The sequence below is a fragment of the Octodon degus genome, unplaced genomic scaffold (genome assembly GCF_000260255.1).
Source record: "Octodon degus isolate 3935 unplaced genomic scaffold, OctDeg1.0 scaffold00257, whole genome shotgun sequence".
NCBI classification, from domain to species: domain Eukaryota; kingdom Metazoa; phylum Chordata; class Mammalia; order Rodentia; family Octodontidae; genus Octodon; species Octodon degus.
Window position 1 is genome coordinate 2,321,453 of NW_004524833.1, and position 15,372 is coordinate 2,336,824.

The 15,372-nt window shown below is 38.8% G+C and overlaps 1 protein-coding gene across 1 annotated transcript in view; it reads left to right on the plus strand.

The window, feature by feature from the left end:
* Positions 1–15,372, plus strand: part of LOC101588206 (myomegalin) — a 188,613-nt gene that overhangs the window by 74,641 nt on the left and 98,600 nt on the right. The window contains exons 5-8 of the mRNA XM_023706474.1: positions 8,382–8,455; positions 11,446–11,569; positions 11,758–11,933; positions 12,468–12,585. Of these exons, the coding sequence (XP_023562242.1) occupies positions 8,382–8,455; positions 11,446–11,569; positions 11,758–11,933; positions 12,468–12,585 (492 nt within the window). The remainder of the gene's footprint in view (positions 1–8,381; positions 8,456–11,445; positions 11,570–11,757; positions 11,934–12,467; positions 12,586–15,372) is intronic.

Below are 15,372 nucleotides of genomic sequence, written 5' to 3' on the forward strand. Positions count from 1 at the left end.
TATACCCCATTTTTTCTAAGTTCCGTTATTGAATATTATAGGTGTGTAAACTCAGCAAAATATTCTAAAAGAGTCCAGTAGCCCATAATAGCATTGGGTGGTTGATGGACATTTGGGTTGTTTCCAAGATTTAGCTATTACAAACTTTGCTGCTATAAATATGGGTGTGCATATATCGCTGTGGTATGATGTTTTTAATTCTATCAGGAAGATACCAAGAACAATAGCTGGATCGAATGGGATCTCCAGCCCTAGTTTTTTGAGGACTCTCCACACTGATTTCCACAGTTACTGCACTTTTCAGTACTCCCACCAACACTGGAGAAGGGTTCTTTTTTCTCTACAGCCCTTCCAGCATTTATTATTGATTTCTTGATAATAGCCATTTGTTCTGGAGTGAGATGGACTCTCAGCATTATTTTAATTTGCATCCCTCAAATGACCAGTGAGTGATCCTGAGCTTTTTTTTTTCCACATATTTATTTGCGATTTGTAGTTCTATGTCTAAGAAGTATTTATTCATTTCAGATGCCCACTTTTGGATTGGTCTTTAAATGTGGGGGTTGTGATTTTGTTGTTGTTTTTGTTGATCTTTCTGTATTCCAGAGATTCGTGCTTTGTCTGAGAAACAGCTCAAGTTTTTTTTTTCCCACGCTGTCAGTTGTTTCTTCACACTGCTGGTAGTTTCTTTTGCTGTGCAAAAGCTTCTCAATATGGGCAGGGCCAACACAGCAGGCCCAGGATCAAACCCCTGGTCCTTGTGCATGCTTTGCAGGTACTTTAGTCTCCTGAGCTATTTGGCCGGCCCTCCCTTGCTGTTTTTAAGAAGTCCTTTCTTTTATGATTGGTAACTGCAAATCTGTCTTTTATATCTGATATTCTGTCCTCACATTGGCTCATTCTGTTCCATATACTGTCAATGGAATTTTTAATTTCTTGGATATATTTCAAATGTTTTTCATGGATTTTATTTCTTTCCTATGTTGGGTATTCATGAGTTCCATCATTCTCCTAGATTCCTTTATAGTTTTATCTGTATCTGTTTTGGAGTCAATAACCATGCCATTCATTAGGGTCACCATCTCTGTAGTTATCGGAAGAAATTATTTCTGATTTGATTTTTTTCCAGGGCTTCATTCATCTGCTTTATTATATCCACTACACTACTTCACAGAGTCCAGGTGGGTGGCTTTGAATTATCCCACCTCACTGCCCCCTAGGTTTACCTTTGGTGAGCTGAAGGCCTAGGGTTGCTTCCTGCTTAAATGTCTTCTCCTTTTCTTTTCTTTTCTTTTCTTTTCTTTTCTTTTCTTTTCTTTCTTTCTTTCTTTCTTTCTTTCTTTCTTTCTTTTTTAGATTAACTCCTGGGTTGATGCTTGTAAATTGCTTATGTCGCCTTTCTGCTAGTGTTTAGAACCCTCAGGAAAAGACTATTTCTCAGAGGTAGCCAAGGTTTAGTTGGCTTTTAGGTGTTGATTCTGTTGCTATCTCTTCATTTTATTTGATGTGAGAAGTTGCTTCATTTTATTTGATTTGGCCCAACCTCTGGTTCTTTGGCACTAGCCTACTGTATTGTCTGTGACCTGCAGGAAATCTCAGTCTTAACATACTAGGAAGAACAACTGATTGGAACAATTATGTCACTTTGTCTAAAGTAGTACAATCAGTAATAACAATAGCATCAAACAGCCTAGAAAATGCCAAACTGTGGAAACTATTAATTTGTCACTTTTAACCTTATAAACTAGTTTTGTGATTGATTATATAGCAATATGTAAAACCAGAAAATTTTATGCAATAATTGTGCCTTCAATATGGCAATTTTATCCTCAAGAGAGAAATTTTAAAAGGGATAGAGAGGAAAAAATAGAGAAATAGAAAAAGAGTAAGAGATTAGAAACAAGGCTGGAGGATAAAGTAAGATTATCTGAACTTGGAGAAACTGGTGAAGAAGACAGGAGGAAAAGACAGAAAGAAGAAATAAAAACAAGAATGAAACAGAACAACTACAACAAAAAGCATATGCAAACAGTGTTCACACTTACAAAAAAACTAGAATGTTCGAAAAAAGGAATAAAAGGATGTCCACTTCAGCACATGTCTCTGTTGTCACTGGTAGACAGAGTAAGCAGACAGAGCCCAGATTCATGTTGATTAATCCCAGGAAGCCAGCTGTAGACTTATAGCTGGGTAGTAGATAATCCCAGCAACCTACACTTTTATTTGCACAACCAGTTCAGGCTGGTTTCTGGTTGTGAGGCCAGAACCCAGTTTGTTCAGCCTGCAACACTGTATGAGCCTCCTGCCACTTGAACTCAGCTCTTTGACTTCCTGCCAATTTGAACTTGGCTCTGCCTTACCCTGACACTGGAAGTCACTAGATGGAGCCAACCAACTCAATGCTCTGTGTTCTGAACATGGTCGGCCTGTCTCCAAGATGACAATTGGCCAGTTGCCCTTTCCTGGGGATGTCTTACCCAAATAACTCACCACGCACTGCAGTGTGCTGCACTTACTACTCAATTCTATGGGCACATTTCACTATGGAGGCTTCTGCAGTCACCAGTAGTCACCCTGCATCTGCAGGACTGAGCTGTCCCTCTCACACAGTGATTCAGGAGTCAGGGAGAAGGAGATACTTGTCACCTCCTTCTTCTGCATTTCTGTCTCTCTCTTTGCTCTCCCTCCTGGCTTCAGTTCTTGCTTCAGATCTTTCCTGGGTCCTAGAGACCCACTTTCCTCCTTTCCTTCCTCATGCTGCTGTGTTCCGGTGTCTGAACATAGAATATCAGAGATGTTGTTCTCTGCTGTTCACCAGTCTACCATCTTCTGAATTAAGATTCTTTTAATTGACCAGACAAAGTCATTTCTCTTTGTTTTTAAACAAGTAATTTTCTACTAGCCACGGCACCTATTGGAGAAAAAGTCTGTAAATATTATTTTTATAAGAAAGCATGACATTGTGAATTATATGAGAACAGAATAATTTATAAAGCTAAATTAAAGATTTGCAAGGGGTTAGGTAATTGGTTACTGCTGTTTGCTTTTAACTTAATCCTCTGTTGAAATAAATATCAGAGTGGAAATAATTTCAGTGGAAATAATTACTGTGTTTAACATGAATTACTGTTAAGACATTGGTCTAATAATGTTTTCTGTAATAAAACAAGGGGAAGAATCAGTGAAAGTCTGATTAAACACAGTTAATCTATAGACATTGTTGGCTCTGTCTTCTACCGCTAAGTACTAATATTATGATGAAAGTTTCCTGTCTACTTTAATTTTAGCTTCATCACTGAAACTTTTCTTGAGTTAGTTGGGTGAATACGCCCGTGGGCCATATGGAAAAAGATGTATTCTTGTCCCAGGACCACCTTGCTGAATATGTAAAGTTCCTTAACTGTCTTGACAAAGAGTTGACAGGAAGTTGACAAGATAAGACAAACTCAGTTAATTTTGGATCCGCTTGAGCTATTCTTAGAATTTAACAACTTCACATGAATATTTACTTATGGTGAGTAGATAAATGTGATAAAGTATGCAGTGATTTTTCTACAGAAAAACTGTAAAAGGGCTACACTTTTATGCTGTAATTTGACTTGTGTTAGGATTTGTGAGTAGTCGGATTTTTGTAGCACGCATGAAATTACTTTGATCCAGTAAAATAATGGATCATAACATTTAGGATCTAATTTGTTGGGGATTAGATCGTTAGCAATTTAATGTGAGATTCATAAACCTTTCCATTTTTTTTCTTTTCATTTAAAGAGACATAATACTATCGCCTACAAAAGTCATTGTATTTCTTGTCTTTCTTCTTTTTGTTTCCATCCTTTTCATTTCTCTTTAATATTTATCTCAAAAAGAAAGAAAAACCTAAACTGAAGAGTGTTCAGACAGGTTTTTTTTTAATCTGGGGGTTGGGGTAGCCTACCTTTAGAGTAATAGTTTTCCTCTTTATGATATGATGTTAGTTTAAAATGTGACTACAGCTGAGAACTTCATCTATCCTGTCAGAAATGATAAACGGTTGTCATTGTTGCAGTCAGTTATTGCTAACATTTTTCAGATGCTTACTGCATGCCACACACTATGCATTGTTTCATTTTGTCCACATCCATATGAGACTGATATTGTAATTCCACTAACAGATGAGGACACTGAGGCTGTTAGAGAGGACGCTGGCTTGCCAAAGCTTCCTCTTGCCCTAAGGACTTACTCTGCTCTTGACCTTTACACTTACTGCCTCAACATACTTTTTCAAGGTCGCGTTGCATGCAGCACATGATTTAGTTCTTTAATCCAAGATGAACACACACTTCTCAGAGAACGAAATTAAAGAAGCGAATAAATATATGAAAAAATGCTCCACATCACTAGCCATCCATGAAATGCAAATTAAAACAACGCTGAGATATCATCTCACCCCAGAAGGATTGGCTATCATAAAGAAATCAACCAACAACAAATGTTGGAGAGGCTGTGGGGAAAGGGGAACCCTTCTCCACTGTTGGTAGGAGGGTAGACTGGTGCAACCATTATGGAAATCAGTGTGGAGACTCCTTAGAAAACTAGGACTGGATTTAGTTCTTTAACTTGCTATGTTCCACTAAACTAGACAATGTTTTCTGAACTGGTCTCTTGGCTTAAAATGTCTACGCAAAAGTAGAATGATTGCTTACTGCTTTTTCCTTCAATACTGTCGTATTAGATTTCAAATTCCTCATTATTATTATTTTTTTTAATGAGAGACCTGGAACAGACAAAGGACTGCACATGTGGGAATCTTTGACCAAACGAATGCAAGAATTGACCTCATTTTCTTACTAGGATTTAAATAAATAGCCTGTGTAAATTATATGTCTTCCATTTTTCTTTGTTTTAGGTTTAAATATTTTTCCTGGTGGAACTGAGGTGTCTGACCAGCACTGGCTTTGGCATGAAGGGAAAGTGAAATAGAGTTCTGAATGGCTGCAGGCAGTGTTCTGGGTGTATTTTACACACTCTCTCACTCACTGCTCACAAAATGCCCTGTGAAATAATCGTTATAGTCTTTCTTTAAAAACAAAGCACCCGGGGGCCAGCGAGATAGCTCAGCAGTGTAAGTGCCTGCCTGGCAAACACAGGGTCCTGAGTTTGATCCCTGGTATGGGGGGAAAAGAAAGAACCATACAAGGCCTATGGTAAAGCTGAAGCGCTGAGTTCAGATAACCTACTGAGGTCGCCCAGCAGATAAATAGTAGAGCCACAAATTGTACCTCATGTTTCTTACTTAAGAGCGGTTCTCTTCACTGCTTCTCAGTGTCTCCCACATTTCCTGTTAGTGTATTTGTTTGTACTGAAACACTCAAGGATTTCTCATGCAAGCATTATAGTAAGGGAAACTTTCGGGGATATTCTGTTGCTGGATTTATATCAGATAAAGACTTGCTACGTTGCGTTATCGCGTGGAGAATAAGTCAGAGGCATTTATGTAACTTCAGTCACGTAAAGCCTTACATGTTTTCAGATATGAGATTTTTCCTTTCTCTACTCAAGTATTTTTGACATATCCGAGATAGCTTAGTAAATTTCTGGACTTTTCTGATTTTATCAATTAGCCAGGCTTCAAGAATAACATTAATAATATTTCATAATTACAGACTAAATTTTATTTCATATGGCACTTAAATCATGTGTTTCTCCTCATTTTCCAGATAGACTTAAGGAGAAGTTTCCCCAAGGTCAACACATGAAGCAGTTGGTGGCAGAAATGATAAGCTATGAAACCCTCTTTCTCAGTATCATATTCTGAGTGTTGTATCACTTGAAATATTATACCTTGTGGAAAACAAACATCTGCTGCCCCCAGGTGATAACGCTGCCACTGTTAATAATTATTATAATAATCATATTCAAAACACTGTTCTAAGTCCTCTACAGGTATTAATTGATGTCTCCCCACCCTCCATGGCAGGTTATGATGAAGAAGGTACAATTATGTCAATGTGACAGGTGCTACACTATGATAGATGAGTCTCTACCTCTCTGAAGAGTCTGTTACACAGGCATAATTTCTCAAGATGACATTTATGTTCCTCTTACTACTGAGCACAGAGCTGGGGAGACAGCAACAGTTCATTAAGTGTCCTATTTTACTGATTGTTCCGTTGGAGCAGATGAATAGTTCTTACCTTACCTGACCGTGGAATTGATTGAAGAGTCTTGGGCCTTTTCCTCATACAAAATTGAAATATGCTTTGCTGTTAGTTGTTCATTTTGGAGTGTTAGTATTGCCAGTTGTTCAGCTTTCTGTGTAACAAAAGATGCTAAATGAGATTTGAACTTCAGGCCAACAGCAAACAATATTGTATCATAAGTATGTCCCCCAAATTTTAAGTAACATACAGTAAAATTGTTAATTATTTATCTGAAATTTAAGTTAGACTAAACATCCTGTATTTTAAATTGCTAAATCTGATACCCTATTTAGTGCTCATAAAAGTAATAACTTAAAGAAAGCCATAAAAAAGGCCATTATTTTCCTCCTCAATACTATAATGTTACCCCTGAAGAGATTAAAATATTCTCATCTCATTTGATCTCATCCTATGTTCTATCCCAGTGCAAAAATCTCTGTCACATTATGAAAGAAATTGAGATTCTTTTTAATATGTCAACTAGAAACTCAGTAGCAATGTGATCTACCATACCTTGAATTCAGCTGGCTTCCAGCTCTAAAATTCTTTCATGCTCAGTAACCCTTAAGTATCTAAACTGAACTTCCAATTGTCATTCTTGCTTCATCTGCCCTGTGTGAGGTCAGTGATGAATTCCTTCACAGGTGTTGCCTTGGACTCCAAGAAATGTAGGTATTGGTGCTTGTTATATAGTGATAACTAGAAAAAAAATACTTCTGTCTGTTCTAGTATCCACAGTATGCCTTTGCATACTTCAGCCATTGTACCTTTAATTCCTTTGTCAACTTTTGACTAAAAAGTCTTCTTTACTCTTTTAGTTAAAGATACTCTTTCTGTTTAGTACTTTTCAATGAATTTCATTAGGGAGGGACTAATTCACCTCTGTACCTCAACTCTAAAGTGAAGGAGATGTCATGCTGTGCCCGCCCCCGGGGCATGCTGAGACACCGAGATTGGGCATATTAGCATATGTGCCTGTAATCCCAGTTTTTGGGAGGTTGTAAATAGGCGGATCACTATGAGTCCAATCTAGTAGTGAGACCCTGAACACCCTGTAGAGCTCTCCCTAAAATTAAAAAACAAAATTTTAAAAGTAAAGTGAAATAGAGTAACCCTGAAGCCAATATTTGCAGACTCATGCTCCACTTAGTTCTGTCTCCTATTGAAATTCAAGTCTGAGTCACCACCCGCATACTAGAAATCTCAGCATCATGTTTACTCGTCCTTCTAGTCTATGCTGAACCTCACAGGCCAGCAAGCCTTATCGATCTTGCCTCTGAAATGTCTTTAAAGTTCTTTTCATTGTACCTGTTGGGCCTCAGACAGTTCCCATCCCTATTTTGCTCAGTTGCTTCCTGACTCAGCCATCATCACCTCTGCCATAAGCTCCTTCCTCAACATAGATCTGGTCCTGACAGTATTTTGCTTAGTGCTTCCTAATGCTCCTTGATGTGTTGGTGACTCTTAAATATCTAAACCAGGTTTCTATTGTTCCCAGTTGTGCTGCTGATTACTTTCCAGTCTTCTTGCCATGACTTCCATAACCTAGTCGCAAACTATTTTCTATAATGATTTCCCACTTCTCAATATACACGAAGCCACTCAACATGCACACATCTCACCAAATCTTTGTCACATTTCCATTGAGATGTTTTTATTTCCTTTTTCTGTTTGTCAGAGTCTTACTTGCTGAAGCCTTCCCTCAATAGAAATAAAAGTGGTTTTTGCATAGCTTCCTTATTACCTTGATCTAGGAGAGTCTAATTTCATGATAAAGGCAAAGTATTTTTTAAAAGTTGTCAAAACAGAATTTCTTAAAGTAATTCAATCCCAGGCATCTTAAAATATAAATCTATATATAGCAATTTTGTTTTTAGATAGAGGCCTGTATTCATAAGAAAAGTTGTTTTTGTATGCACTCTGTCCTCTAATGTTTTAAAGAGGGAACAGGCTGGGGCAATATTCATTACCTAGGGCCAGTGATGAACACACTGGAAGAATAAGTAGCTCTTAGGAAATATTAGAGCTGCACAGCTCTGTTGTCTTATGGGGTTACTGATCTGTTTGAATTCCCAGTTGTATCCAGGCTTCTGGAAGGGGCTGAGATGAGAGGCTCTGGACCAAGGCTTGGCTCAAATAGGAATCTATTTTAGGATAGAGGGTGTTTGGCACTTAATGATGATTAATGCATATGCTTTTCAGAACATCGAGCTGAAGGTTGAAGTGGAGAGCCTGAAACGAGAACTTCAGGATAAAAAACATCTGGACAAAACATGGTGAGTTGCTGTTTGAACTGTACAGAAGAGTTTGAAAAGGTGAACTTTGCTCACTAATCTGAGAATGATATATTCTGAATCAAATTCCTCAATTTTATCCCTGGCATTTGAATGTTGGAGCCAGTTCAGGAATTTGACAGGGTTTTTATGTGCTTTGTTTCCCTTGGGCTCCTTGTTACTAAGTCAAATAGACCTTACTGGTAAATCCATGAGACCTAAAATTATAAACTTCTTATAAGACAGTTATAAATTAACCAGAAAATAGTAGACACTTCCACTTTTAAAGAGACAAGTGCAAATAATCTTCATCAGAGATTATCAATCAATCTAATTGTCTTAGTTACTTTTCTCTCATTGGCTGGGACAAAATATTCAATGTGGAAGGTAAAGGGGAAAAGGTTTATTTAGCTCACAGTTTGTAGAGGTTAAAGTCAGCAATTGGGTGGTTGCAAGGAAGGGTGGCTTGTGTGTGTGTGGGGGGGTTAACACAGAAGAGAATCAGTTCATGGCAAGCAGAAGACAGCAAAAGCAAGCAAGGAAGAGAGAAGACAAGCCTCTTTCTGTCCCTTATACTGCATCCAGGCAGCCAGGATTAAGCCTGTGTCAAACAAATCAGTGGACTGATTTAATATCCACCCATCCTTAATTCTAGCACCCTTAACGCTAACATTGCACAATGAATCAATCACACATTCTAGACTCAGCCACACTCTAGATTCAACCTCACCTGTGACTGCATGAGGCTTGGTGGTGTGGAGGGCATCTAGACACAAGCCATAACTCTAATAATACCAAAAGAATGTATGTTTGGGGAAAATAGACATCCTCCTACACTTCTGGTAAGGGTGAAAATTGTAATGGTGTTTTTGGTGTGTGGTGCTACTATTAAAGTAAAAAGAAACATTTCCTTTGATCAAAAAATTCCTAGGACCCTATTCCTTATAAGTAAAGGCACTCACGTGGTAGAGTAAGTGTGTAAAAATGTTTACTGCCACATTATTTGTAATGGCAAAAAGAACTAGAAATAGCTGTCTATCCAATGGGCAATTGTTAAAGAACTTTCAGTAAAGCCATCCTTTAAGTCATCCTATGCAGTTATTTGAAAGAATGAGTTATCTTTGTATTATTGGCCTGGTGGGAAGCCCTTGACAGGCTAAATAAGGGGGAAAAGTACTAAATTATATTTACAATATAAAGCACTTTTGGGTAAAGACAAACAGTCCTCTCTGTGTATACATGTATTTGATTGATTATAGACACACAAAAAAGAAGAGGAGCCACCAAACTTTTTTCTTTTACCAAACTCTTTAATATTGCTTATATAATGAATGAGATCAGGATTGTGATGAGATTTCATTTTTTCTTTATAAACTTCTGTATTGTTGAAGTGTTTACTTTTATAATTTATAGTTTTATCACTTAAAAAAGTTCTAAATGACAAAGTATTATTAAAATTGTTACTGAAATATATTGATTACATCCTGAGATCAGCGTATGTTCAATCTGATCTGGCATTCCTTCTATCTCCCATATTTCTTGATCACTAGAAGGACATCTAATAAGATCAGAATATTCAAACCATATTCAAGTATATCAATATACTGGCATTATCAAATACTAAAGCGTTAAGTGAGCTAATAGACTTTAGGAAAAGTCTTAACAATGGAGTAATACATTTTGAGATTTTTGTAATGCCTTTGAAAATGTTTATGTCACCTCAAATCTGATTTAGTGGCATAGTCCTATTTTGAAAAATGAGAAAACTAGGAGAGAGTTGACATCATCTCAAGTTAGCGGTAGAACCATCATCTTTTGGCACCAAGTTCAAGGTCTTCTGACTTTACAACAGCTGTCATTTGTTAAAAAGATGTTCTTGGCTGAGTTTCTTGAAAAACTTATAGCTTTCATTCTCTGGAGATCATAGTTGGTGGTTGCCTATTGTACCTATCAAGGATTGTGGAGTCAATGTAAAAGTTAATGATTCCTGAGATATGGTCATTCGGGGGCTTGGGGTTTTTCTCTTGAGTTTTGTGCACTGTACAATCAAGACATTCATACACCCCAAGGGCTATATAAAGACTTGAAAACTCAAGACAAGTACAGCCTGTGGGAGGTTGTGAGCAGAGTACACTGTCAGCCAAAGAATTTTGCAATCCTTAGGAAAGCCCAGTTTGGCCTCTGTGGACCCAAACTCCTGAGCCAATTAAATTAAATTATCCCAAAGCTGAGGGCATTATGAGCTGGTAAGGGTTCAATGTTGTTTGCTGCCTTGAGAACAAGAATATGGGTCATGGTTCTCAATAAGAGCCTTAAAACAAGAATAAAACTCAAGTGAAACTAAGATCACTCAACACCTGATACTGCCTCAAAATTTCTAATCCTCTGACATCCAAGGGCAGCTGTTGTTTGCTATAAATAAACTAGTGATACCTTACCCATTTCTTCCCAGATTCAGGACAGTCTACATTGCATTCCTGGCTCTAATAGAGGAGGGAATTTTTGTGGATGTTCAAATGAATATCCCGTCCCAGCAAATGAACAGGATATGGAAAGCACATTTCAGATTTAAATGCCGAGAGAGAGAGAGAGAGAGAGAGAGAGAGAGAGAGAGAGAGAGAGAGAGAGAGAGCACGCAAGCTAGCAAAGCTCTTTAGCAAAGAAGCACAGATGGGATAATCCAGTGATGGAATATCATAAACATGGCTGCTAACTACCTGCCTACCAAATAAAAAGTTCCTCCTCTTGAAGCTACAACAATAATGAAGCCTTTAGGAAGTCAGGCATGTCCTACCTGCAAAGCAACAACAAAATTAAAACTCCTAAAAGATGCCCTTGAAAGACTAGTCAGAACAGTTCCCCAGGTAACTGAAAAAGAAAACAGCTTCATTTAGTTCTCCTCAGTGTCACTGTGAGTTGCTGGAACAACCTCAATGAATCCACTAACAAAATTACATGTCTGGCTCTGACTGGCTAGTCCTCTGTGGTTTTAGGTCTGATGTGGAGAATGTCAACAGTCAGAATGAAGCTGAGCTCCGGCGCCAGTTTGAGGAGCGACAGCAAGAGACAGAGCATGTTTATGAGCTCTTGGAGAATAAAATCCAGCTCCTGCAGGAGGTAGGTAGGACTTCCAAAGGTCCCTGATCAGGGCTCTTCTTTTAGCTCTTACCCTATTGCCCTGCCTTTTGGCGTTCACCTTTTCTTTCTCTACCTCTTCCTATCGCAAACTTATCAGGTGCCCTGTGTCTTAGAGCTCCTCACACACGTGGGACTTTGCAGCCTCTCAGTTTTTATTCTTTTTGAAGGAATCCAGACTAGCCAAGGATGAAGCTGCACGAATGGCAGCTCTGGTGGAAGCAGAGAAAGAATGTAACCTGGAGCTGTCAGAGAAGCTGAAGGGTGTCACCAAAGACCGGGAAGATGTACGAGGAGACCAGTTTGAGCCAAACCAATACATAGAGGCCCTGGCCCAGAGGGACAAGTAAGTGCCCTTGGTAGTGCACTGTTTCACCTTTTCTCACAGTTTTGAGATGATATACTACTCCCTTTTAGGAACTGATCATGGAACCTCAACATTTTCAAAACTTTACAGCCCTACAACCACAACCAAAGATTTCCTTTCTTTCTTTTTTTGATCATTTATTTATTTATTTGATATAGAATCTCACTACGCAGATCAGACTCATAGGGATCCTCCTGTCTCAGCCTCCCCGATGCTGGGATTATAGGTGTGCACCACCTGTAATCCGGTTTTGGTGACCGGCTCAGCACCTGGGGTTTATCACCATGTGGTACTGAGGCTCAAATCTGGGTTCTTGCGCTTGCCAGCCAGGTGCTTAGACCACTGAGCTATCTCCCCGGCCCAAAGATTTTCTTTATCAGGTTGAGTCCTCAATGATACCTCTTATGAAAATTCACTTCTTGGTAGTCAGGACTGTAAGTAGGAATAAGCAGAACACCAAAGTCGTCCAGTGGTGGCTAACAATGGATTTATTGTTACTTTTATTCACTGTAGGAAAATCGAAGAACTGAGTCAGAGCTTGGCTGCCCAGGAGAGACTCGTAGGACAACTCTCTCAAGAGAAACAGCAGCTGCTGCATCTGCAGGAAGAACCAGCTAGCATGGAAGTACAGGTAAGGTCTGGGTGGTGTATTCTAGGGCTTGCTTGAGGAGCTCACTTCTTATTATCCATTGCCATGTAACAAATTATTGTGAACTTGTAAATTTATCATATATTGTTTCATTTTTTGTGGGTCAGAAGTCTATATATGGTTTAGATAGGTTCTCTGTTTAAGATCGCATAAGTTTGACATTAATGTGTAAATTGGGTTTTCTCTAACTATACATGTAGGGAAAGATCTGACAATACATGAGGGAAAGTTCCCTCAGGTCATTGGCAGAATTTATTTCTGGGTGATGACAGAAGTTATAGAAATTGTTACTTCATAGCCACTGGTGAAAAGACTGTTGCTCACCAAATTCAGTGCAGGTTTGGATGCATCTGCTCAGACTACTTCTCATGAACTCACCATTTCAGATGATTTGATTGGCTGCATCATTGGCCATCAAGGCTCCAAAATCAATGAGATGTGTCAGATATCTGGAGCGCAGATCAAAATTGCGAACCCAGTGGAAGGATCTACTGATAGGCAGGTTACCATCACTGGATCTGCTGCCAGGCTTTCCTTGGAGATGAGTGGCATGGGGAATAGCTAGAACAATGCAGATTCATCCATAACCCTTTCTGCTGTTCACCACCACCCATGATCCATCTGTGTAGTTTCTGAACAGTCAGCGGTTCCAGGTTTTAGTTTGTAAATTTTCAGTTTCTACACACTATCATCCACTTGTGATTTTTTTAATTAAAGCATTTTAATTCCTTTAAAAAAAAAGAAGAAAAAAGAAAAGACTGTTGCTTCTCTAACTTCTAGGCTTTCTTTTAAGGGCTCACCTAGTTAGGCCAACTCATTAGCAACCTTAATTACATCTAAAAAAAAACTCTTCACATTTGTCATATAATATAGCATAACTCTTCAAAGGCATGCCATCCTTTTTTCCATCCTGTATTGGTTAAAAGCAAGTTATAGCTTGTCTAAATTCAAGAGGTAGTGGTTGCACAAAGCTGTGAATACCAGGGGAGAATTAAAGGACATTCTTTTTTGTTTTCTTCTGTGAAGCTTTATTCCAGAGGGGCCCAGTCCTTCTTGGCAGCTGCCTTCCTCATGGTGGCCAGCACGTTGCTCAGCTCCTCACGCTTCCTCTTGCCACAGATGTGCATCCCCACTCTTTTGTTGATGAACTTAAGGGTGCGCTTGTCCTTGGAGACCTTGAGCAGCTCCATGGTACACGGCTTATAGGCGGGGAAGCCACACACCTCCGCGATCATGTCCCGCACAAACTTGGTGTGTTTGGTGAGATGTTCACGATGATAGCTGTGCCTTGGTTTGCTCATATTCTTAGTCACCTTGTGGCCCTTGTTGAAGCTCACAGCCATGGGATAGCGAAGGGCCATGGCTACTCTTCTTTGATGGTTGCTGTGGCCAAGGGTACCATCTTAGAATGTTTGAGCAATTTATACCTATACGTAACATTGAATGCGGTGTTAATACTGAGAGAGAACCCTCACTGTGGTGAAAATAATTGCATTGATTTTTCATCTATATTGTTCCTCTGGGAAGTTACCCCATTGTCTTACTTTTCTTGTTCCTGAGACAAGTACCTGATACCCCAAGTGAAAGGAGAAAAGGTTTATTTGGCTCAGTTTGTAGAGGTTTCAGTCCATAGAAGGCTGGCTCCAAGGCAGGGTAGCATGGCAGAAGGGCAGCACAGAGGAAAGACAGTTCACGGCAGGTAGAAAACTACAGAAGTCACCGAGGCAGAAAACTACAAGTTACCAGCATCTCTTTCTGTCCTTTATACTCTGCATTCTACCAGCACACCAGGAATCAATCCCAGCCTCACATCTTTGATCCCAGCAGCACACTCCCTAGACCCAGTGAGCTCTGAGAAGCTCCAGTTATGACTGCATGAGACTCTGGGGGGATATCTAGATATAAGCCACAATACCACAGCAAGCCCCTTATAATTTACCAAAAATATATTTTCTAAATAAACCCTAAAATATAATGGTGCTCAAGCAATACGGACATTTTCCAGGTATCTTATATTCTTCCATTGATTTTAGGTCAATTCTAAAGCAAAACATGTAGTTTAATGTATCAGCTCACAAATACAAAGTTTAGAGTATAGACAGCAGAACAGTGATAAGAATTATTTTAAAGCAATGCCTCCCAACCATTTCCATTTCATGGTACATATAGAAAATGATAATGGCTGTAAGAAATGGCAGGAAATAGGAAGCTTCTCTCTTGGAGGTAGCCAGTCTGGGTGCTTAGGCCCCAAGGAAGACAGAGCAGATCAAAGACTAGGTCTTACTTCTTAACCGTTTAGACTATGGGTCCATTTTGGTGGAAAGTTCTAGTTAATAAACTTAAGAAATGATGTTGTGCGTGTAACTGAGCAGACAGGAATAACAAAATTTATAGGCTTTTCCAAGATACATGATGAACTATATGGAGAGTTTCTTAAGGGAGTCTTTTTTACAAAGGCCTTAGAATATATTTTTATTAGAAAAAATTCAACTGGGAATAAGAATTGGATCAGTATCCTCATTATTTATTAGCTGTGTGCCTATCAAAATGGCATTGTTCCCTCCCATATTATTTATTAGCTGTGTGACTCTTGATATGGCATTGTTCCCTCCCATATGTGTAAATTGGGAAGATTAGTCTCAATAATTTCTAAAGACTACAATGCTAACATTCTGTTACAATGACTTCCGGAAAATTAGAAAAATTACATGGTCTCTAAGGTATGTATTTTGAAAGAAATCATACTTTTTTTTTAAATATATTTTTTAT